This window comes from Sphaerodactylus townsendi, linkage group LG07 (genome assembly GCF_021028975.2).
Source record: "Sphaerodactylus townsendi isolate TG3544 linkage group LG07, MPM_Stown_v2.3, whole genome shotgun sequence".
Classification (NCBI taxonomy): Eukaryota; Metazoa; Chordata; class Lepidosauria; order Squamata; family Sphaerodactylidae; genus Sphaerodactylus; species Sphaerodactylus townsendi.
In genome coordinates this window covers 13,178,050-13,203,628 of record NC_059431.1, presented here as the reverse complement: position 1 = coordinate 13,203,628, position 25,579 = coordinate 13,178,050, and the positions used below count along the sequence as shown (strand labels likewise).

Genomic DNA, 25,579 nt, shown 5'->3' with positions numbered 1-25,579 from the left:
TCTCCCCACAACAGATACCTTGTGAGGTAGGTGGGGCTGAGAGAGTTTCAAAGAACTGTGACTAGCCCAAGGTCATCTAGCACAGGGTCTGCAACCTGTGGCTCTCCCATTGGCCATGGTGGCAGGGGCTGATGGGAATTGTAGTCCATGAACATCTGGAGAGCCGCAGGTTGCAGACCCCTGACCTAGCAGAAATGTAGGAGCACAGAAACACATCTGGTTCACCAGATAAGCCTTTGTCACTCAGGTGGAGGAGTGGGGAATCAAACCCAGTTCTCCAGATTCGAATCCACCTGCTCTTAACCACTGCACCACAATGGCAGGAGGGGTGCTTGCTCAGAGAGCTTTACCAAGGGAAATCTGTTAAAGCCATTTCAGAAATGGTAAAACTACCCCTCTGTCTCTGTGATTCACCCAGTGCCAGCTAATCTCTGCGCCCCCACCGCCAGCCATTTCAGGAGGCAACAGATGGATCGTCATCTGATGCCTCCATAAACACAAATCCACACTATACATTCTCTCCCACACATCCATCACATCGCAGTAGCACACACACACACACGTGGCTCCATTCACGTATTCTTCAGAAAAACACCACACACGTCACCAGAAACAAGCCAAAGATGTATTGTCGAAGGAGGAGAAGAAAAGCCGAAGATGGCTGAATATCTTCAGGGCTCTGGTTTGTGCTGCAATTAAGACTCTTTATTGGCATTCGAGTAATTCCAAAATTCCACCTTCAAAAGCTCAGGGAACTTTGTTAAGCTGCTGCGTTGTTAGTCGCGCCAAATGGCACCAAATGGTGGTGGTGGAGGAGTTATTTAAGGACATCGGATGCGAACCCAAACTGGGGGAGAAAAAAGAAGACCGTTTTGCTTGTCACATGTCATATGTTTGGAGATAAGCCCGTTCGAAGATTAGCACATTTATTACGAAAGGATTTCAAGGCACTCTCCAAGGAAATTCAAAAGCAATGAAGGAATCATGTAGAATTCTGTTTTTCCTGTGGGTCTTGAACACTCCCTACTCTGCATCCGAAGACACTGCATATCAACAGACGGCGTAGCGAACGAGCCGCGAGCCCCGGATCTCCCGCACTCTCTGGCAGTGGCGCAAGATGGTCAGGATGCTGTGGAAACGCTTGTCTGCCTTCAGCTGCGTGAACTCTTCGATGTCGGCCTCCACGATAAAGAATTCGCCTGGAAGACACAAGATTTCCTTTGGATGCCAAGAGCCATTGTTTTTCAAAGCACTGAGCCCCAGAGAGAAAACTGTCTTACTGTGACGTGCCTCTGAAGACGCCAGCAAAATGTTAGGAGTAAAAGCTACTAGGCCACAGCCACACTGTCCGGAAAACCCACAACAGCCAGTCCCAACATTCTTTGTGCTACAGATGTATGACAGGCCATTGTTGGCTTTGATCCACATTCTCTGTTCTGGCCTCACCAGAGAATCAGATCCAAAAAGAAGATCAGATCAGCAGACTCACAACAAAAAGAACAATCTATCTGATCAACACATGCATAACTGGCACCAAAACTGGCACCAAAACATATGCATAACTGGCACAAAAAAGGAAGGAAAAATGCAAATATAACTTGTTATATTATATTACTGAATACATGTTTGTTTATACACACACACACACATATACATACACACACACACACACGCATATGTATGTATGTATGTATGTATGTGTGTGTGTGTGTGTGTATGTATGTATGTTTGTGTGTGTGTGTATGTATATGTGTGTGTGTGTGTATGTATGTGTGTGTGTGTATGTGTGTTTTTAGAGATATGTTTATATAGATGAAGAAGAAGAAGAAGAAGAAGAATTTGGATTTATATCCCCCCTTTCTCTCCTGCAAGAGACTCAAAGGGGCTTTCAATCTCCTTGCCCTTCCCCGCTCACAACAAACACCCTGTGAGGTGGGTGGGGCTGAGAGAGCTCCGAGAAGCTGTGACTAGTCCAAGGTCACCCAGCTGGCGTGTGTGGGAGTGCACAGGCTAATCTGAATTCCCCAGATAAGCCTCCACAGCTCAGGCGGCAGAGCTGGGATTCAAACCCGGTTCCTCCAGATTAGATACACGAGCTCTTAACCTCCTACGCCACTGCTGCTCCTACATATATATAGATATATATATAGCTATAGATATGTATATAGATATAGATATATATAGATATATAGATAGATATATAGATAGCGATAGAGAGATAGAGAGATAGAGAGGGAGATAGAGAGAGAGATAGGTAGGTAGGTAGGTAGGTAGGTAGGTAGGTAGGTAGGTAGGTAGGTAGGTAGGTAGGTAGGTAGGTAGGTAGGTAGGTAGGATGATAGACAGATAGACAGATAGACAGATAGATAGATAGATAGATAGATAGATAGATAGATAGATAGATAGACAGATAGACAGATAGACAGATAGATAGATAGATAGATAGATAGATAGATAGATAGATAGATAGATAGATAGATAGATAGATAGATAGATAGATAGATAGATAGATAGATAGATAGATAGATAGATAGATAGATAGAAACATCTCTCTCTCTACATACATACATACATACGTGTATATATAGAGAGATATGTTTATATCTATATCTATCTCTATAAACAAACATGTATTCAGTGATATAATATAACAAATATAACAACAGTTCCCACCAACATGAAACACAACAATGTGAACCAAAGAACCCCAGGAACTGACACTGGAGAAGTCCTGAGAAATAAATCCCCACCGCAGATTCCCTGCAGACCTAGTTTCAGAGGGTAGCCGCATTGGTCAGCAGTAGAAGAAGCAAGATTTCAGGCCAACAGGGTTTCCAGAGTACAAGCGCTGACCCTAGAAACCTTGTTGGTATTTAAGGCTCTGATGACTTGAATTTTGCTCTCAAAAACCACAATTCCCAGAATTCCCTAAAAGGGCATGACTGTGAAACCAGTTGGAGCTGTAACCATCTATGCATGATCAAGCCCTTAGTGTAGCACAGAGGCACAGTTCACTATGTCCCTTCTTCCAGGAGATGGCAGTAATTGCTTTCAACCCCTCTCCATCCCTCCTGGCTGACAAGAGCGATTTTATTCCCTACGGAGAGATGGATGAAACACGGTTTCCTTTGCTGTCCCTTTGATGAGAAGAAAGGCAGCCAGATTAACATGCCTCTTGCAAAGACCAGAAGGAACAAGAGAAGAATAACAATGATTGACTATCGCGGTTGACATAGATGCTTTTTAAAATGTCCAAGGTAAGGGTTACGTTCCAGTTCTCAAAATATCCTGTACCGGAACGCAAAAACTGCACCGATCCCTGAGATCGTTGAACAGAGTGGGACGAGAGCTCGAGGATTTTAGTGGAAGACAAAGGAAATCCGTCTCTGGTCTCATTCTAGCAAAGATGCTTTTCCGCGCCAGGTGAAATAGCAGTGTTTCCCTCTGGGACCAGTCCGAGACATTCCAGTCTCTCTGCCTCCCCCTTCCCAACAAATTGACGTGGGACGCACTCTGCTTTCCTGAGTAGACACCGTTAAAACCAACAGGGACGGCAAAGGAGCTCATTTTGAACTTGCTGACGCCAGTAAAGTGATGGGGAACATGGTTGAAGGACAATGAATGACACCTGGAGGACCACCTGCACCCTGCTTCTGTGATTAGATGGGTGGTCAACCCAGGAGGAGGCCTTTCCAGCCACGGTCCAAAGCTTTGAAACTCTCTCCCCTACAACACCAGCAGTGGCATAGGAGGTTAAGAGCTCGTGTATCTAATCTGGAGGAACTGGGTTTGATTCCCCGCTCTGCCGCCTGAGCTGTGGAGGCTTATCTGGGGAATTCAGATTAGCCTGTACACTCCCACACACGCCAGCTGGGTGACCTTGGGCTAGTCACAGCTTCTCGGAGCTCTCCCAGCCCCACCCACCTCACAGGGTGTTTGTTGTGAGGGGGGAAGGGCAAGGAGATTGTCAGCCCCTTTGAGTCTCCTGCAGGAGAGAAAGGGGGGACATAAATCCAAACTCCTTCTCCTCTTCCTTCTATTGCCACCTCCCACCAATGGGTCAAGCTTTTTTATTCATTCCATTTGGCATTCTCACAGCAACCCCTCCTGCCTGACCAAAGTTTTAGGAGATTTGCGCGGAAAGGGCCCATTAAAGGCGCCTTTGAGGATAGCAGCGAAGGATAGAAAACTGACCCAGGAGACTCATGTAGGAGAAAGGCTTGGCTGAGGCGTAGACAGATGGTCAAAAAAAAGTACACTGACCCAACAAGCCACACCAACCATGTGCTCTAAACGGTGCCATCGTAAAGAAGAGGAGGAGGAGGAGGAGTTTGGATTTATACCCCACCTTCCTCTCCTGTAAGGAGACTCAAGGAGGCTTACAAGCTCCTTTCCCTTCCTCTCCCCACAACAGACACCCTGTGAGGTGGGTGGGGCTGAGAGAGTTCTGAGAAACCTGTGACTAGCCCAAGGTCACCCAGCAGGAATGTAGGAGTGCGGAAACACATCTGGTTCACCAGATAAGCCTCCGCCACTCAGGTGGAGGAGTGGGGATTCAAACCCGGCTCTCCAGATTAGAATCCACCTGCTCTTAACCGCTACGCCACCCTGACAGCCCACGGTCACCGTGGGAGAGAACCGCCCCGTCCCATTTCTTCCATCCAAATCCTCCCCTTGTGACTGAATTTCCATTTTAAGCCCGTTTACAGATGCGAGGGCAAAGCGTCGTGAAAAGCTATTTATAAGGCCCGAATACTATTTTACCCACCAAATGGAAAACGGAACTTCCCTCCTCGGTGACAGAATGGCGAAAAAAAAACACCCCATCACTCTGCAGAGAGGATCTCCATCTGTTGCTGTACCAGCTCTCGAGCCAAGAAGGAATTGAAAGCCTTCCAGCCGCAGCATGAAATCGTATTTAGGAGGGACCCACTCAAAGCCCCCCCAACGTTGTGTGGTTCCTCAGGAGTTCTCACAGCGCACCTGGACTCTGAGCTCCCTGGTTGTTTTTTTCAAGTGTGGGGCCAAAAAGACAGACACTTTCCCATTCCTGATCTCCATCCCCCAAGAGCTCCTTGTGGCCACGGACCTAGAAACCCTATCCAGAGCGAAGTGGAGCTCTTGGAACGGGGGTTCGCAATTAAACCCAAAAATGCAAGTTGCAAAAGATAAGAAGAAGAGTTTGGATTTATATCCCCCCTTTCTCTCCTGCAGGAGACTCAAAGGGGCTGACAATCTCCTTGCCCTTCCCCCCTCACAACAAACACCCTGTGAGGTGGGTGGGGCTGAGAGAGCTCCGAGAAGCTGTGACTAGCCCAAGGTCACCCAGCTGGGATGTGTGGGAGTGCACAGGCTAATCTGAATTCCCCAGATAAGCCTCGGCAGCTCAGGCGGCAGAGCTGGGAATCAAACCCGGTTCCTCCAGGTTAGATACACGAGCTCTTAACCTCCTACGCCACTGCTGCTCCTATATCGCCAATATCGCCATAAGAGAACTACCATACCAGATAAGACCAACAGCCATTTTTATGATGAAAAACACGTTTCTGACTAACCTTTTGTATCCTTCGTTTCTTGTTCCTGGAATCTGATGTACAGGTTTCTGACAACACTGGACATAGACTTTGTAGACTGGCGCACGATCTTGTACTTGCTGGCCACGGCCTTGTTGATTTCCTGAATCACGGCGTTCACTTGACTGTACGTGAGACGACCCCGCATGTACCTTAGGGAGGAAAAAGGAGAGAGAACGCATTGGGATCTGGGAGGGTGAAGAAGGAGAGTTGGATTTATATCCCCCCCCTTTCTCTCCGGCAAGGAGACTCAAAGGGGCTGACAGTCTCCTTTCCCTTCCTCCCTCCCCCACAACAAACACCCTGTGAGGTGGGTGGGGCTGAGAGCGCTCTGAAGAACTGTGACTAGCCCAACGTCACCCAGCTGGCGTGTGTTGGGAGTGCACAAGCTAATCTAGTCTACCAGACAAGCCTCCACAGTTCAAGCGGCAGAGCGGGGAATCAAACCCGGTTCCTCCAGGTTAGTGTACCCCTGCTCTTAACCACTGCTGCTCACAACGTCACAAGCTCATAAGATACCCAGACCTGTGTCCCCAAGCATGTCAGAATCTGAAAAGCTTGCCATGCAGGCGTGTGGGAAGGGTCAGCCAATCCAGGGTCGGGAAATTCCTGGTGATTTGGGGCTGGAGCATGAGAAGGGTAGAGTTTTGGCAGGGGAGGGAACTCAGGCAGTGGGGGGGTGGAGCAGAGGGCAGACTCCATCTTCCATAGCAGTCACTTTCTCCAGCGGATTTGATATTTGGCACCCGAAGATAGTTGGGAATCCAGGAGATGCCTGGCCCCCATAAGAACATAAGAACAAGCCAGCTGGATCAGACCAGAGTCCATCTAGTCCAGCTCTCTGCTACTCGCAGTGACCCACCAGGTGCCTTTGGGAGCTCACATGCAGGAGGTGAAAGCATTGGCCTTCTGCTGCTGCTGCTCCCGAGCACCTGGTCTGCTAAGGCATTTGCAATCTCAGATCAAAGAGGATCAAGATTGGTAGCCATAAATCGACTTCTCCTCCATAAATCTGTCCAAGCCCCTTTTAAAGCTATCCAGGTTAGTGGCCATCACCACCTCCTGTGGCAGCATATTCCAAACACCAATCACACGTTGCGTGAAGAAGTGTTTCCTTTTATTAGTCCTAATTCTTCCCCCCAGCATTTTCAATGAATGCCCCCTGGTTCTAGTATTGTGAGAAAGAGAGAAAAATTTCTCTCTGTCAACATTTTCTACCCCATGCATCATTTTATAGACTTCAATCATATCCCCTCTGACGTGCGGCCACCCTACATGCAGAACCAAGATCAAGTGGGGGATATCAGCAGCAAGTCAGAATCTGGGGTTCCTCTTTTCTGCGATTCGCAAACCTGGACTCCTGCATTCGGCCGAGAAGGATCTCCAGAGAGCGGCCGAAAGAACAGGACGCTCGCTCCACGCTTGGCTACCCCCAGCAAGAATACAGTGCAAAAACCTACTGGGCCACAGCTGGACTTCCACGCATTGCTCTTCCCCGCCGCTGCTTTCTCCCCCGACCGAATCCCAAATGGGATACCAGTCAAACAGAGGGCTCATTTGACAGGAGCTCGGAGAAATCATATCCGCCAAACTCAGAGAGCAAGAGAATAACAAACGCCGGGTCTGAGCAAAGCAGCGCAAGGGCCAGCGGGCTGCTCCTTGTGACGCGCTTGGTGTTAATAAATGAGAAGGCCTCCACTCGCCCACGCGAAGAAATAAAAAAGGGAAAATAAAACAGGGCCGGGTGCATGAGAACAGGAGAGACCAAATTTCGCCTGTGGCGAAAAAGAGTCTGCACAATACGTGGCGACCAACACTGAACAAGGTGGGAGAAAGGTTCATAACAGGAAGAAGAAGAAGAAGAAGAAGAAGAAGAAGAAGAAGAAGAAGAAGAAGAAGAAGAAGAAGAAGAAGAAGAAGAAGAAGAAGAAGAAGAAGAAGAAGAAGAAGAAGAAGAAGAGAAGAAAGAAAGAGAAAGAAAGAAGAAGAAAAAAAAAGAAGAAAGAAAAAAGAAAGAAGAAAGAAGAAGAAAAAAAAAAGAAGAAAGAAGAAGAAAGAAAGAAGAAAGGAGAAGAAAGAAAGAAGAAGAAAGAAGAAGAAAGAATAAAGAAGAAAGAAGAAGAAGGAAGAAGGAAGAAGAAAGAAGAAGAAGAAGGAGTTTGTTTATATCCCCCCTTTCTCTCCTGCAGGAGACTCAAAGGGGCTGACAATCTCCTTGCCCTTCCCCCCTCACAACAAACACCCTGTGAGGTAGGTGGGGCTGAGAGAGCTCTGAGAAGCTGTGACTAGCCCAAGGTCACCCAGCTGGCGTGTGTGGGAGTGCACAGGCTAATCTGAATTCCCCAGATAAGCCTCCACAGCTCAAGCAGCAGAGCAGGGAATTAAACATAGTTCTCCAGATTAGATACATGATCTCTTAACCTCCTACGCCACTGCTGCTCCCTGCTGCTTTTTATGCAATGGGGAATACATGTATCTACGCATTCTGGGTTGCAGCATCTGAAATGGGTGCAAAATGCCAAATATCAGAGAGCAATGGGGAGGTTTGAGTGCAGACCTAGGGTTCGGAAAGCCCGGGAGCAAAGACCCACTCTGCTGGGAAGGTCACTGGGCAACCTGCGGGCCAGACCCGTACTCTCCACAGCAACTACCTCACGAGGTTGTCCTGAGGGTATAATGGAGTAGGGAGGACCAGATATTGACCGCTTGTGTATTAAAAGTTATTAAACAAGGAGCAACCTGCTGGGTGACCTTGGGCTAGTCACAGCTTCTCGGAGCTCTCTCAGCCCCACCCACCTCATAGGGTGTTTGTTGTGAGGGGAGAAGGGCAAGGAGATTGTAAGCCCCTTTGAGTCTCCTGCAGGAGAGAAAGGGGGGATATAAATCCAAACTCTTCTTCTTCTTCAAACTCTTCTTTACCTCTTCAACAGTAATAGAAGAGGAGGAGGAGTTTGGATTTATATCCCCCCCCTCTCTCCTGTAAGGAGGCTCAAAGGGGCTTACAATCTCCTTGGCCTTCCCCCCCTCCACAACAAACACCCTGTGAGGTAGGTGGGGCTGAGAGAGCTCCAAAGAGCTGTGACTAGCCCAAGGTCACCCAGCTGGCGTGTGTGGGAGTGCACAAGCCAATCTGATTCACCGGATAAGCCTCCTCAGCTCAATTGGCAGAGCGGGGAATCAAACCCGCTTCTCCAGATTAGAGTGCACCTGCTCTTAACCACTACGCCACGCTGGCTTTGAAGAAGAGAGGAGTTTGGATTTATACCCCACCTTTTTCAACTGTAAGGACACTTAAAGCGGATTTCCAACGTGAAGAACGAGAGAGGCTTGAAGGGAAGAAGAGAAATGAAAGAAAATTTTTTCAAAAGACAGGAGTGCCCACTGGCGAGGGATGCCCCGTTGCCCCCTTTCACATTCTTGACCCATGAGTTGGGAGAGACTGTAGCAGACCACCAAAGGTCTTGCTCTGCCCGGGCTGGAACCACGATCCATTGAAAATCTTTGGCCTTTTCCTTCATAACCCAACGCGGAGAGAAACAGAAGCTGTGATAGCCGCAGCAAAGATGCAGCAGGAGGGAGAGGTAAGAATGGGATTAGCACTCTTCCCGTACCCTTGACCTCGACGAGGCCCCCGCCGATGGAGATCTGTACAGCTCAATTCAAAGCAGGGCCAGGAGAAGGTCTCTGTCTACAGCGGGCGCCATGATTAATGCCAGCCCTTCAACCTTCATGAGTCAGACTTTGCTCTGCAATTTGCTCATTACACCGCCGATTCCCAAAAGCTCAACTGTATTAACATTTAATTCGGCTCTGGTATTAAGCCGACAAGGGAGCAAAGGGAAGGGCAGCCCGCTCTGTGAGACGCACGCTAGAAGAAGAAGAAGAAGAAGAAGAAGAAGAAGAAGAAGAAGAAGAAGAAGAAGAAGAAGAAGAAGAAGGAGAGAAGGAGGAGAAGGAGAAAAGGAGAAGGAGAAGAGAAGGAGGAGGAGGAGAGGAAAAGAAGAAGAAGAGGAGGAGGAGGAGAGAAGGAGAAGGAGAAGGAGAAGAAGAAGGAGGAGGAGAAGAAGGAGAAGGAGAAGAAGGAGGAGGAGAAGGAGAAGGAGGAGAAGAGGAGGAGGAGGAGAAGGAAAAGAAGAAGAAGAGGAGGAGGAGGAGGAGAAGAAGAGGAGGAGGAGTTTGGATTTATATCCCCCCTTTCTCTCCTGCAGGAGACTCAAAGGGGCTTACAATCTCCTTGCCCTTCCCCCCCCTCCACAACAAACCCCCTGTGAGGTAGGTGAGGCTGAGAGAGCTCCGAGAAGCTGTGACTAGCCCAAGGTCACCCAGCTGGTGTGTGTGGCGTTACAGAACAGAGCTGGCGTTACAGAACGGAAAGCTTCGACCATTTCTGTGCCCGAAGGGACCGGACAGAGAAGTCAACAGCAAAAGAAAAGGATTTCTGTTCTGACCAAAAACATGATTTCTGTTCTGACTGGCAATTGATTTCAGAGAAAGAGGTATTTTACATCACCTTTGGAGTGTAGACAATCCTCACGGTGGACGCTACGGTACTAGATAAGAAGAAGAGTTTGGATTTATATCCTCCTTTTCTCTCCTGTAGGAGACTCAAAGGGGCTTACAATCTCCTTTCCCTCCCCCTCCCCAACAATACCCTGTGAGGTGGGTGGGGCTGAGAGAGCTCCGAAGAACTGTGACTAGCCCAAGGTCACCCAGCTGGCGTGTGTGGGAGTGCGCAAGCTAATCTGGTTCCCCAGATAAGCCTCCACAGGTCAAGTGGCAGAGCGGGGAATCAAACCCGGTTCCCCAGATTAGAGTGCACCTGCTCTGAACTACTACACCACGCCGGCTCTCTTAGGCTCATTCCGCACATGCAGAATAATGCACTTTCAAACTGCTCTCAGTTCTCTTTGAAGCTGTGCAGAATAGCAAAATCCACTTGCAAACTGTTGTGAAAGTGGTTTGAAAACGCATTATTTTGCGTGTGCGGAAGGGGCCTAAGAAAAGCTCCCCACAAATAGTGCTTTAACAGGTGAAGAGCCAAGCCTCTGCAAGTCGCAAATAAAGATTTGGTGGGTGGGGACCATGAGAGCAACTGACAGCACAGAAACCACCTTCTACTGAGTCGCACACTTCCAGCGCAGTCCTTCGCAGAGTGACTCCAGCCCAAGTGCATTGAAATGAATGGGCTTCCAGGTGAGCAGATTGTACTGTTGGCCCAGCCAGGTTCTGTGTTGGCAGTCTGACCAGCGTCTGCTCTGAAGGGCCTTGGGGAGAGGCCTTTCACATCGCCTTCCACCTGTCTCTGTTAATTGGCAATGCCAGGACTGAACCTGGGACCTTCTGCATACAAAAAAGTGAAACTACCAGTGGAATGCTCGAAGCATGGGGGAAAGGCAATTTGCAGAATTAAAATATAATAAAGCAGAGTAGAGAAGAGGAAGAAGAGTTTGGATTTATATTCCCCCTTTCTCTCCTGTAAGGAGACTTGAAGGGGCTTACGATCTTAAGAACATAAGAACAAGCCAGCTGGATCAGACCAGAGTCCATCTAGTCCAGCTCTCTGCTACTCTCAGTGGCCCACCAGGTGCCATTGGGAGCTCACATGCAGGATGTGAAAGCAATGGCCTTCTGTGGCTGTTGCTCCCGAGCACCTGGTCTGTTAAGGCATTTGCAATCTCAGATCAAGGAGGATCAAGATTGGTAGCCATAAGTCGACTTCTCCTCCATAAATCTGTCCAAGCCCCTTTTAAAGCTATCCAGGTGAGTGGCCATCACCACCTCCTGTGGCAGCATATTCCAAACACCAATCACACGTTGTGTGAAGAAGTGTTTCCTTTTATTAGTCCTAATTCTTCCCCCCAGCATTTTCAATGAATGCCCCCTGGTTCTAGTATTGTGAGAAAGAGAGAAAAATTTCTCTCTGTCAACATTTTCTACCCCATGCATAATTTTATAGACTTCGATCATATCCCCCCTCAGGCGTCTCCTCTCCAAACTAAAGAGTCCCAAATGCTGCAGCCTCTCCTCATAAGGTAGGTGCTCCAGTCCCTCAATAATCCTCGTTGCCCTTCTCTGCACTTTTTCTATCTCTTCAATATCCTTTTTGAGATGTGGCGACCAGAATTGAACACAGTACTCCAAGTGCGGTCGCACCACTGCTTTATATAAGGGCATGACAATCTTTGCAGTTTTATTCTCAATTCCTTTCCTAATTATCCCCAGCATAGAGTTTGCCTTTTTCACAGCTGCCATGCATTGAGTTGACATTCCCATGGAACTATCAACTAAGACACCCAAATCCCTTTCCTGGTCTGTGACTGATAGCACTGACCCCTGTAGCGTGTATGTGAAGTTTGGATTTTTTTGCCCCTATGTGCATCACTTTACATTTTGCTACATTGAACTGCATCTTCTTTCCCTTCCCCCACAACAAACACCCTGTGAAGTGGGTGGGGCTGAGAGAGCTCCGAAGAACTGTGACTAGCCCAAGGTCACCTCGCTGGCATGTGTTGTGAGTGCACAAGCTAATCTGGTTCACCAGATAAGCCTCCACAGCTAAAGTGGAAGAGCCCAGTTCCCCACATTAGAGTGCACCTGCTCTTAACCACCACACCACGCTGGCTCTGTTCCCAATTGTAATATTCTGTTCACAAGCTATTCACAATTGTAATATTACTGATTATTTAGGGAGGATCTGTTGGCATTTAGACAGGCCTGGTTCAGTCCTCTGCATCCCCAGCTGAAAGGAGCAAGGAAGAGGTTGCATGGAAGAGCTGCACCTGAGATGTTAGCAAATGATTGCCGGACTGCGTTGCACGGAAAAAACGTACAAGCTTCAGAACGGACTCTGCCTGCCCCCAGCTGCACCTTTGCTCCCCAGTCCTTTTACCACACAGCAGTTACTGCCTGTTTACAGAATTCAGGTGTGGAAACACGAAGATGCCAACTCCTTCATCTTCTGCTCTGGAGAATCTGTCGATGCCTCTGCACACCCAGATTAGTTCAGAGTGCTTAACACATTTCAAAGCAGACGATCCCTTTCTTCCAATAACGCACGCCCTTGTTTACTTTAGCATGAAAGTCATGGATATTAAAATTGCTCCCAAGACGCATCGCTGCTGATCTAAAAAGTCCCGTTCTTCCAGCAAAAAGACTTCGTGGAGAACTTCCAGCGAGGAACTACCAAATTAGATTTCATCGAGAAGTCTGAAACTATCTTTTCAGTGATCTAACAAGGGCAGAGGTTTGCTGAAACATTACAGCCATTAGCAAAAAGAGGAAGATAAAGAATTAGGAAGAAAAGATATATGTGCTATATGGATGTGTTATGTAAAGTTTTATTGTAATTTTGTTTTGTATTGTGTAATATTGTTTTATATGGTTGAAATAATAAATTTTTTTTAAAAGAGGAAGATAGCATGAAAACACGAAGAGGAAGAGGAGTATTAGTTTGGATTTAAATCCCCCCTCTCTCCTGTAAGGAGACTCAAAAAGGCTTACAATCTCCTTTCCCTTCCCCCTGTCCCCCCCCCCCACAACAAACACCCTGTGAGGTGGGTGGGGCTGAGAGAGCTCCAAAGAACTGTGGCTACCCCAAGGTCACCCAGCTGGCATGTGTGGGAGTGCACAGGCTAATCTGGTTCACCAGATAAGCCTCCACAGCTCAAGCGGCAGAGCAGGGAATTAAACATAGTTCTCCAGATTAGAGTGCACCTGCTCTTAACCACTACACCACGCTGTCTTAAATTGAATTAAAGGATTTGACCATCAATTTCAGTAGTGGCAGCGCAGGCCTTCAATCATTCGCTAACATCTCAGGTACAGCTCTTCCATGCAACCTCTTCCTTGCTCCTTTCAGGGGGGTGCATCCTGGGGGGTGCAGAGGACTGAACCAGGCCGGTCTAAATGCCAACAGATCCTCCCTAAATAATCAGTAATATTACCATTGTGAATAGCTTGTGAACACAATATTACAATTGTGAACAGAGCCAGCGTGGTGTGGTGGTTAAGAGCAGGTGCACTCTAATGCGGGGAACTGGGCTGTGCCACTTGAGCTGTGGAGGCTTATCTGGTGAACCAGATTAGCTTGTGCACTCACAACACATGCCAGCGAGGTGACCTTGGGCTAGTCACAGTTCTTCGGAGCTCTCTCAGCTCACCCACTTCACAGGGTGTTTGTTGTGGGGGAAGGGAAAGAAGATTGTCAGCCCCTTCGAGTTTCCTTACAGGAGAGAAAGGGGGGAATATAAATCCAAACTCCTCTTCCTCTTCTGTACTCTGCTTTATTATATTTTAATTCTGCAAATTGTCTTTCCCCCATGCTTCGAGGATTCCATTGGTAGTTTCACTTTTTTCCTTTCATAACTTTACATTTGGCTAGCGAGGATCCACTGCAGTCATTTGATGAGATAGATTTGTCCATGGAAGCTCATGCTAGAATAAACACTTGTTACGGGCTTAAAGGCGCCGCAAGACTCCGGTTTATTTTTTATTACAGAATGAAATCTAAAACCAAAGCCAGGTCTTCATCGAAATCTGATCCCACACGCCTGCACACAGCCCTACCCATCACAAACACACCTGGTGCACAGTCAACATGGTTTGCCAGGTATCCACAAAATCTGTTCTAATGCAAAAAAAGAACATAAGAACGAGCCTGCTGGATCAGACCAGAGTCCATCTAGTCCAGCACTCTGCTACTCGCAGTGGCCCACCAGGTGCCTTTGGGAGCTCACATGCAGGAGGTGAAAGCAATGGCCTTCTGCTGCTGCTGCTCCTGAACACCTGGTCTGCTAAGGCATTTGCAATCTCAGATCAAAGAGGATCAAGATTGGTAGCCATAGATCGACTTCTCCTCCATAAATCTGTCCAAGCCCCTTTTAAAGCTATCCAGGTTAGTGGCCATCACCACCTCCTGTTAAAAAAAGGGTTCTGGCAAACTATAACACTTCCCACCACTAGAGGGTACTATTGGGCAGCTGGCAGAGAATTAAAATTCCCCCAGATGCTCCCACTACGAAATGAAATTTCAGCTTCCAGTCAAAGAAAAAACAGTGTGGAGCATCGGATGTGTTTTAACCTGGGGACAGGCCGAAAGCATCATGTCTGGGACCTTTCCCAAGCAAGTCATGATGTTTAGATATTTGAAGGGATGTCATGTTGGTGAGGGAGCAAGCTTGTTTTCTGCTGCTCCAGAGACTGGGACCAGGAGTCATGGGTTCAAGGGGAAGGAAAAGAGATTCCACCTAAACATTAGGAAAAACTTCCTGACTGTCAGGGCTGTTCAACAGTGGAATTCACTGCCTTGGAGAGTGGTGGAGTCTCCTTCTTTGGAGGTTTTTAAACAGAGAGTGGATGGCCGTCTGTCAGGAGTGCTTTGATTGTGTGTTCCTGCATTGCAGGGGCTTGGACTGGATGTCCCTTGGGGTCTCTTCCAATTCTATGAGTCTAAGACTGAGGAACATTTCAGTAGGCAATCAAGAAAGTCCTGCCTGTAATTTTCCTCTATGACCTGTTTGGAGATGTTGAAAATACTCTGTCAAAAATAAAGTCAAAAGCCCTACATGAAATAATGCCTTTTCTTTCCCCTTTTCCTTCCTCACTTCCTCTTCCCTTTTCAGTGCGTGGTATGATTGTTTCTTCTTTTTAAGGAGGATTACTGCTCGTAGCTTCCATTTTTGATGGTGTTTTATTCCCCCTCATCTGATGTTAAGGGTGCTGGGATGTGGATGAAAATGTTCTTCAGATGGATTTTGTCTTATCTAATTGAGTATTGTAAGATGCCCTGAGCCCATGTGGGGAAGGGTGACCCATAAGTTGAATGAAACAAATAAATAATAAAAGAAACAAATAATAAAAACAAGTAAGAGCAGCAGTGGCATAGTGGTTAAGAGCAGGTGTACTCTAATCTGGAGGAACCGGGTTTGATTCCCTGCTCTGCCGCCTGAGCTGTGGAGGCTTATCTGGTGAACTGCAATTACAATTGTGAATAGCTTGTGAACAGAATATTACAATTGTGAACAGAGCCAGCGTGGTGTGGTGGTTAAGAGCAGGTGCACTCTAATGTGGGGAACTGGGCTCTGCCACTTTAGCTGTGGAAGCTTATCTGGTGAACAAGATTAGCTTGTGCACTCCAACACATGCCAACTGGGTGACCTTGGGCTAGTCACAGTTCTTCGGAGCTCTCAGCCCCACCTACCTCACAGGGTGTTTGTTGTGAAGGGGGACGGGCAAGGAGTTTATAAGCCCCCTTGAGTCTCCTTGCAGGAGAGAAAGGGGGGATATAAATCCAACTCTTCTTCTTCAGCCAGCTTCGATGATCCAGTTTATGGAGAAGTTTATGGAGAAGCAGGGATGCTGGGTCCCTTTTGACCACTGGCAGGGGATGAGAGGGGAGGGTTGTCAAATGCAGGCTGAGATTTGGGGATAGCACCTGGAAACGGCAGGGACCTCAGTGGCATCTCTAAATGGAGGCCAGCTAGTCCCAGTTACCTTATTTACTCGGAAGGAAGACAGTCCTGAATGTATAACCACCTCAGTGGTGGGATCCAAAATTTTTTGTAACAGGTTCCCATGGTGGTGGGATTCAAACTGTGGCGTAGCGCCAATGGGGCTGGGCGGGGCACGATGGGGGCGTGGCCGGGCATTCCTGGGCGGGGCTGTGGCAAGGACGCAGCCGCTGCGCCGGTCCTTGGGCGGGAAACGAATGCACGCAGGTGCAGGCTGCCACGCACGCCGGTGCACCTCCTGCTAGACTGCTTAAAGTTCTGCGTGCTACTGCTGAGAGGAGGGGCGTAACTAAGGCAAAAATCACGTGGCAAAATCACTAATTAGTAACCCCCTCTTGGCACACACAAATAATGAGTAACCTACTCTTGGGAACCTGTGAGAACTTGCTGGATCCCACCTCTGGACGCACCTCATAAGAACATAACAACTGGCCTGCTGGATAAGACCAGAGTCCATCTAGTCCAGCACTCTGCTACTCGCAGTGGCCCACCAGGTGCCTTTGGGAGCTCACATGCAGGAGGTGAAAGCAATGGCCTTCTGCTGCTGCTGCTGCTCCTGAGCACCTGGTCTGCTAAGGCATTTGCAACCTCAGATCAAGGAGGATCAAGATTGGTAGCCATAGATCGACTTCTCCTCCATAAATCTGTCCAAGCCCCTTTTAAAGCCATCCAGGTTAGTGGCCATCACCCCCTCCTGTGGCAGCATATTCCAAACACCAATCACACGTTGCGTGAAGAAGTGTTTCCTTTTATTAGTCCTAATTCTTCCCCCCAGCATTTTCAATGAATGCCCCCTGGTTCTAGTATTGTGAGAAAGAGAGAAAAATTTCTCTTTGTCAACATTTTCTACCTCCTTAAAAATGTTATCAAAACACACACAAAATATTATTGGACACGACTGTAACTTGTGTGCTCATGTGAGGTGGCACCCTCTGCTTTCTTTGCTCACATACCTGTGCGGAAGGAAATTAGTCTTGCGCTTGAGTAAACTTTGTAATGTGGTAACTTCCGCTTTCCTCAGTTTTGCAGCGTTTCCTTGCATACATCCCTTCTCCTGGCATTCCTTTTTTTCCCCCTTCTCCATTCCTCCTCTTTGCTCCTGTCCCTTCACTTGCTGAGCCCTCACTTTTCTTCACGCTGTTGGGAGTTCCCGCTTCCGTAGCCTTGTGCTCCCTTTCTGTCCCTGCCTCTTTCTCACAATACTAGAACCAGGGGGCATTCATTGAAAATGCTGGGGGGGAAGAATTAGGACTAATCAAAGGAAACACTTCTTCACGCAACGTGTGATTGGTGTTTGGAATATGCTGCCACAGGAGGGGGTGATGGCCACTAACCTGGATAGCTTTAAAAGGGGCCTGGACAGATTTATGGAGGAGAAGTCGATCTATGGCTACCAATCTTGATCCTCCTTGATCTGAGATTGCAAATGCCTTAACAGACCAGGTGCTCAGGAGCAGCAGCAGCAGCAGCAGGCCATTGCTTTCACCTCCTGCATGTGAGCTCCCAAAGGCACCTGGTGGGCCACTGCGAGTAGCAGAGTGCTGGACTAGAGGGACTCTGGTCTGATCCAGCAGGCTAGTTCTTATGTTCTGGCTGCTTTATGTGCAAAGACTCTAAGACATGCTTGTCCAAGTCAAACCTACTTTTCTTCAGGAGGCCGGCCTTCAGGTGGGATCTGAGGCTATCCTCCGAATTACAGCTCATCTCAAGACTACAGAGATCAGTTCCCAGGGAGAGAATCGTGGGTGGACTTCGTGGCCTTGTACCCCACTGTGGTCTCCATCTTCCCCAGGCTCCAATCCTAAATCTCCAAGAGTTTCCCCAACCCGGACCTAGCAATTTTATCCCCTACTGGTAGCGGGGACAAAGGGGGAACCTGGCACCCGACCCACATTGTTGGTTGCAGGCCTGAAGCTTCACTGAACCCAACCTGCCCAGTGACAGTCCTCCTCCCAGAACCGGGCCCCGGCACTGCTTACTTACGCAGGAACACTGTCAAACTCCTCGACCGTTAAGAAGGGGATTTCTTTCACAGGCTTGACCTCCTTCCCGGGCTTCTTTGGGCGCCCAGGCTCAGCCGCTTTGCCCTGCGCCTCCTTCTCGGCAGGCAGTCCCGCAGCGGCGCTGTCAAGCAAACGGAGACAGGCAAAGCTCAGCGTGAACTGTCGCAGACACGCTTGGCAAACCGCCTTGCTGCGGGTAGCGTCAAAAGTCGTCGTTCATCAGCAGAGGCGTAGCTCCAAGGGGATGGGGGGTGCACAACGCATTGGGCACGCGCCCCTATGGGGCATGGCAGGGGTGTTCTGGGGGGTGGGGTGGAGGATGCGCCGGTGCACCGGGTGCTTTTCCCCCTTGCTACGCCTCTGCTCATCAGTCCTGGGGCGGGCGGGAATGAAAACGGGGCTGGTTCTTTTGCCCGGCAGGGAAGCACAACGGGATCTCGGGGGAGAAAATCTGTGTGAGCTCAAATCCCACAGATCTGCTTTGCTAATGGCCACAAGCCAAGCCAACCCACCCACCCATAAGGAGACTGGCGCCACTAGAAAAGGTGCATGGCAAGGGAGGGTGCCCCCAGCAATGGAACGGAGCCACGGGGTCCAACCCTTCAAATTGCTCTAAGCAAATATCCAATGAATGAACGGTGTCTGAGGAAAGCCTAAAAATCCAGGGCAGACCCATAACCTGGTATTTTCAGATCCCAAAGATGCAGTAGTACCCAGTGGTGGGATCCAAAGATTTTAGTAACAGGTCCCCATGGTGGTGGGATTCAAACTGTGGCGTAGCGCCAATGGGGCTGGGCAGGGCATGACAGGGGCGTGGCTGGGCATTCCGGGGAGGGGCATTCCTGGGTGGGGCTGTGGCAAGGACGCAGCCGCTGCACCGGTCCTTGGGCGGGAAATGAATGCACGCAGGCGCAGGCTGCCACGCACGCCGGTGCACCTCCTGCTAGACTGCTTCAAGTTCTGCGCGCTACTGCTGAGAGGAGGGGCGTCACTAAGGCAAAAATCACGTGGCAAAATCACCAATTAGTAACCCCTTCTCGGCACACACAAATAATGAGTAACCTACTCTCGGGAACCTGTGAGAACCTGCTGGATCCCACCTCTGGTAGTGCCCCTGTGAGACCCAGCCTGGTGTAGTGGTTCCTCTACCACGTGGATGGTTTGGTTTAGGACCCTTGCAGAAACCATGGGTGAAACAGGGAAGGGGGAAGAAGAGAAGGAAGAGGGAGGTTACTTTAGAAGGAAAAGAAGATGTGAAGAGGAGGAGAACGGGTCAGGAGAGGGAAGATCTGGCATGGCTTCTCTTAATGCTGAGGTAGCAACGGGAAACTTACCTGGCCAGGCCTGCGTTGGGCAGGTGGAAAGGCATGTTTGCTTCAAGATGCTCAGCTTCCTTATAGTCCCTTTCAATCAATTCCTGGAGCTCCTATCATTAAACAAACCACAATAAGTAGCATTCACATAGAGCTTGCAGTGTTCAAAACCAAACGTGTTATCTTTGAGAGCCAGCGTGGTGTAGTGGTTAAGAGCAGGTGCACTCTGAACCGGGTTTGATTCCCCGCTCTGCTGCTTGAGCTGCGGAGGCTTATCTGGTGAACCAGATTGAGCTTGCGCACTCCAATACATGCCAGCTGTGGGACCTTGGGCTAGTCACAGTTCTTTGGAGCTCTCTCAGCCCCACCCACCTCATAGGGTGCTTGTTGTGGGGAGAGGAAGGGAAAGGAGATTGTAAGCCCCTTTGAGTCTCCTTGCAGGAGAGAAAGGGGGGATATAAATCCAAACTCTTCTTCTTCTTTTGTAATCCCAATAACCGCTGTGTAAAGACACTGAGTCCTCTGCAGAGGCAAGATTTGGACTCCCAGATGACTGCTGAACTACAGTGGAACCTCGGTGTTCGTTGGTAATCCGTCAGGGATTGAATGTCAGCACAGTGCAGATGTCAGGGATTGAATGTTAGCACAGTGAAATAAACGCACTGGAAGCTACCCACCAGTTTGCCCAGGAGAAGGAAACAAACAGCACAGGTTTCTTACAAAAAGAAAGGCTTTATCTTTTGGTGCAGAAAAATATTTTACAGTGCTGTACGGTTTCTCTCCGCTCTCCAGCTTTCAGCAATCGACACTCCCACTACTGTTTACCACACCACACACACATAGTGTTATTAGACGGTTATATACTAGCCACTGTCCAATCAGCTTGTGGGTAAAACTGCTAGCACATTTTGCCTTTGACAATTCCTGATCTGGAACAGAATATGTCATTCACCTTCTTGTATAGCTCAACATTGAACCAGGACATTTTGCAGACCAAACAGATATTCTGCCTCCGAGCTCCAGCCCACACCATGTCCGGGTGGAGATGTTCCTGGAAGCTCTCCACATGATTGTGTTGCCCGGCCCCTCCAACATTGCTTCTGTAGTTCTCAGGTGACCCTGTTTTCCTCCTCATCCCCTATCACAGTGGTGGCGAACCTATGGCACGGGTGCCAGAGGTGGCACTCAGAGCCCTCTCTGTGGGCACGTGCAGAGTGCCCCCCCCCCCCCACATCTAGGCTGTCCTGGGCCGCTGGGCTAGATTATTAGCATTAAACTTCAGACCTAGTTTTGTGGAAGCAGTGTAGGTAACCCTGTTAAGCGCTGTTAAACCCCACTGATTTTCATGCAAAGAACTAAAGCACGATCCTTTACCTGGGAGTAAGCTCGGTTGCTGGCAATGGGGCTTGCTTCTGAGTAAACCCTCCTAGGGTCGTGATTCACCTGTTGGAAGAGTTGCACGGTTGCTTCAAAGCAAAGCCACTGACTACCACCAAGCTTACTCCCGAGTAACGTGAGCCTCGGAGCCAACCCTTTTTTCTAAACTAAAACCTCAGTATTTAGGTTAAATTGCCGTGTTGGCACTTTGCGATAAATAAGTGGGTTTTGGGTTGCAATTTGGGCACTCGGTCTCGAAAAGGTTCGCCATCACTGCCCTATCAAGAAGCTTTCTCTACCTCACACGTGGGACCTTTTGAAATCTATCCCTGCATGTAAAAAGGTCTGAAGTGCATAGAATCATAGAGTTTGAAGGGACATCTGGGGTCATCTAGTCTAACCCTGTGCACGGTGCAAGAAATTCACAACTGCCTCCCCCCAGACGCATTCCAGTGACCCCTGCTTCATACATCATCCAGACCTTCCACCAACACCTCCAAAGGTTTCGTGCAAGAGCTCAGTGACCTTGAGCTGACTTTGCTTCCTCTCCTGATGGTGACATTCCAGCTCCATCTGGTTGAGCAGGTCGTTGAAGAGAAACATCTCATGAAGTATCTTACTGAGCACCGCCTTCAGAGACGCCTCTTGGCCTGGCAAGCAAGGGAGAGAAATCATGGGCATGTGTGCAGATAAAGGGCCACCAAGATGCAACCAACTTATAGCAACCCTGAATGGTTTTCAAGGCAAGAGACAAACAGAGGTGGTTTCCAACTGCCTGCCTCTACGTAGGAACTCTGGACTGCTTTGGTGGTCTTCCATCCAAGTACTAACCAGGACCAACCCTGCTTAGCTTCTGAGATCTGATGAGACCGAGGTAGCCTGGGCCATCCAAGTCAGGGAGATCATCGACTTAAAGAAAGATCCCACTAGCAATAACAACCGCTATGTCACTCCTTCTCCACATCAAGGAATATTCTCTTCATTTATGTTCCTTTGGCCATTTTCTTTCCATACCTCCTGAAGGTAGGATTCATCCCCCGATCAATTAATCTGGCCAAGTATTGTCAAACCCTGAAGCATAAATCTGAGAATGAATGACGGGATAATTGATATTATTTACTTTATTTACAGTCTGCCTCAAGGCAGTGTGTACAGCAGGGGTCTTCAAACTATGGCCCTCCAGATGTTCATAGACTACAATTCCCATGAGCCCTACCACTTGACCATGCTGGCAGGGGCTGATGGGAATTGTAGTCCATGAACATCTGGAGGGCCATAGTTTGAAGACCCCTGGTGTGCAGTATGAAACATTGCAATGTAGCTTGAAATGTCTAATAAGCAATGCAATAGGACTAGGATTTTAAAAAATTCGAAAAAGGGCGCCAAAAAGTATTGGACACACCTCATACAAAAAATGGAACGACAAAAATGGAAAAGGATGCAGAAAGACACCATGGGTCCCCAACCTGTTTGAGCCTGCAGGCACCTTTGGAATTCTGACACTGGACGGTGGGCACAATCGAAAAAGGCTGCCACAAGAAGAAGAAGAAGAGTTTGTATTTATATCCCCCCTTTCTCGCCTGCAGGAGACTCAAAGGGGCTGACAATCTCCTTGCCCTTCCCCCCTCACAACTAACACCCTGTGAGGTAGGTGGGGCTGAGAGAGCTCCAAGAAGCTGTGACTAGCCCAAGGTCACCCAGCTGGTGTGTGTGGGAGTGCACAGGCTAATCTGAATTCCCCAGATAAGCCTCCACAGCTCAAGCGGCAGAGCAGGGAATCAAACCCGGTTCCTCCAGATTAGATACATGAGCTCTTAACCTCCTACGCCAACCACAAATCTCAGGGAGTGAGATCATGCATAACTCTGAGAGTAGCTCCTCAATATTTCAGACAGAAGCCCTGTTTTATAGGATGCCTTTTGTTCATGCATACACACACGTTCTCTCAGCCATACCATAAAGATCCTTGTGCTGTGCTAGCAGTTGATGCTGAATTCTTGAAAATCTTCAGATAGCCAGATTTCTAATGGCCAATCAGAAGTCTTGCTGGGCAAAAGCCCCACCCATTTTCTAAAAACACTTGGCAGGTCCCAATAAAGGTGTCAGTGCGTGCCATAGAAACTCTGGCATACACAGCAGCATATACTACTATATGCAGGACCAGCAGTGGCATAGTGGTTAAGAGCAGGTGCATTCTAATCTGGAGGAACCGGGTTTGATTCCCCGCTCTGCTGCCTGAGCTGTGGAGGCTTATCTGGGGAATTCAGATTAGCCTGTGCACTCCCACACACGCCAGCGGGGTGACCTTGGGCTAGTCACAGCTCTACGGAGCTCTCTCAGCCCCACCTACCTCACAGGGTGTTTGTTGTGAGGGGGGAAGGGCAAGGAGATTGTAAGCCCCTTTGAGTCTCCTTACAGGAGAGAAAGGGGGGATATAAATCCAAACTCTTCTTCTTCTGTTCTCTTTGGAAAAGAGCTTTGAGCTGGGAAATGGGGAGGGTATGGGGAGAGACTTCAGTGTGGTGCAAAGCCGTACAGTCCACCTCCCTAAGCAACCATTTTCTCCAGATGAACTGATCTCTGTTGCCTGGAGATCAGTTGTAATCGTGGGAAATCCCCAGCTACAACCTGGAGATTGGCAACCCTAGCACAAACCATTCAGAATTCCAAACTCCTGGCATTAGACAACCAGGGAATAATAGGACTGGGATTACAGAATTAGAGAACAACGTTAACCAATTAAGGCAAGACAGAGCCCTTTTTGACTGGTTGAGTACCCAGCCTGATCTCAACCACCCAAAAAGTTCATGCGGCAGATCAGGTAGGACTCTGCTTGCAGGCTTGGTGGGAAATGTGCAGAGATTACTTGCTAACACCTGCCTCTGTGCAGCAACCCCCGACTCTCTTGGTGGTCTCACATTCATGTTCAAACCAGGGTTAATTTTGCTTAGCTTCTGGGATTGGGCCAGCCTGGGCCATTAATGTTATCCAGCAGGGTCTTCCTAAGTCAGTGATGGCGAACCTTTTCGAGACCGAGTGCCCAAATTGCAACCCAAAACCCGCTTATTTATTGCAAAGTGCCGGCAATTTAACCTGAATACTGAGGTTTTAGTTTAGAAAAAGCGGTTGGCTCCGAGGTGTGCGTTACTCGGGAGCAAGCTTGGTGGTAGTCAGTGGCTTTGCTTTGAAGCAGCCATGCAACTCTTCCAACGGGTGAATCATTTCCCTAGGAGGGTTTACTCAGAAGCAAGCCCCACTGCCAGCAACCGTGCTTACTCCAGGTAAAGGATTGCACTTTAGCTCTTTGCATGAAAATCAGTGGGGTTTAACAGCACTTAACAGGGTTACCTATACTGTTTCCCCAAAACTGGGTCTTAGGTTTAAGGCTAATAATCGAGCCCAGCAGCCCAAGCCAGCCTGGATGTGTGGGCGGGAGGGGGGGGGCACAGAGAGGGCTCTGAGTGCCACCTCTGGCACCCATGCCATAGGTTCGCCACCACTGTCCTAAGTCCACCTCACGCATCTCCAGCTGTTGCAAGCCATGTGCGCCTTTTGGGTTTCAGATCAGATCACAAACAACTAAGAGACGGGCATCAAGCAATCTTACCTATCTTTCTTAACTGCAGTAATGCCTTGATATTTGAAACCTTGTCATTGATGTGAGAGCACAGGCTGTCTAGGTCGGGAGAGGTCACGTCTCGCCTTCCTGATGAAAAGAAAAACAAGAGACTCGTACCTCTGATTTTAACAGCTACATTCACAAGGACTTTTTGTGCAGCAAAAAAGACACACGCACACACACAAAATAATGCAGATCAGCAACAGAACAAGCATGACTTGACATTTTTGGAGGTAAGTTGGAAACTCCATAAGGATGGCATTATTTAGATTCTCAAGAAGCAACAGCATCCTAAAATACTTCTCTAAATTTCCTGCCCCAACTTAGCCACAAGTAAACCATTCATCTTTCAGTGCTACCCAAATGCAAGTATGTTTCACTGCGAAAAGAATTCTTCCTCTTCCCCAGTTCTAATTTGTTCAGCAAGTGTGGTCCTGCTATAGAAAAGGGAGTCTCAAAGGTTGAGCTAAAACCTCTAAAATCTATAACACAATAATTACATTCATTACATGGTGTACACAAAAAGAAAGGGCCTGGAATACAGGCTACACATTTTTTAAAAAAATCAGTATAAACTGCTGCAAATATTTGTACTGTCAAATTGTTTAAGTACCACTAAAAAGTTTTTTATTGGTACTTAACTTGACAAATACAGAAAAGAAAAATCACAAAAAGTACCATTTACTGCACCAAGTATTCAAACAAAAAGATATTACTACTTGCTCTTTGGAGTTACTATTGATAATTATCACACTTTTCTCTATTAGACCTTGTTTTCATATCTACCACTCTTCAAATCCACTAGTCAATAGTCCATTTGTTTTCTACCTGGAGGTTGGCACCTAGCACCCTTCCTTGAAATTCTTCTACTCCCCAAATAAGAATTATAGCATTACCCTTTTCCTTTTGCAACACGAAAGGGTTCTTCTCTTCCTCCCCCATCTCCAGCTCCATGCAGAAGGGCGTTGCAGCTGCCCGGATTCAAACCACCCGCCTAAGCAGCGAGCTCACGCGAGAGCAGAAGTCTCGCCACGAGAGGACGCCGACGCCAGGCAAAGAAGCGACCGCTTCCGCCCTTAGTGTAGGGAAGACCATAGAGATGCAGAGGCTAGAGCGGCAATCTGGGCTTCCCTGACAATTGAACTGTAGCACAGCGGGAGGGGGCGACTCTATCTCACCCACCAAA

The 25,579-nt window shown here is 48.3% G+C and overlaps 1 protein-coding gene across 2 annotated transcripts; it reads right to left on the bottom strand.

Moving 5' to 3' along the window:
• Nucleotides 1-683: 683 nt before the first annotated feature.
• Nucleotides 684-25,388, bottom strand: SKA1 (spindle and kinetochore associated complex subunit 1). Of its 2 annotated transcripts, XM_048502871.1 has the most exons (8): nt 25,290-25,388; nt 24,382-24,480; nt 21,300-21,424; nt 20,772-20,840; nt 19,419-19,510; nt 18,065-18,205; nt 5,556-5,725; nt 684-1,199 (listed from the first exon to the last, which is right to left on the bottom strand). In XM_048502871.1, the coding sequence occupies exons 1-8, from the start codon at nt 25,345-25,347 to the stop codon at nt 1,051-1,053; spliced, it is 903 nt and encodes a 300-aa protein (XP_048358828.1). In that variant the 5' UTR covers nt 25,348-25,388; the 3' UTR covers nt 684-1,050. The 2 variants fall into 2 exon arrangements, with proteins under 2 accessions (XP_048358828.1, XP_048358829.1); XM_048502872.1 differs by lacking the exon at nt 20,772-20,840.
• Between the last annotated feature and the right edge of the window lie 191 nt (nt 25,389-25,579).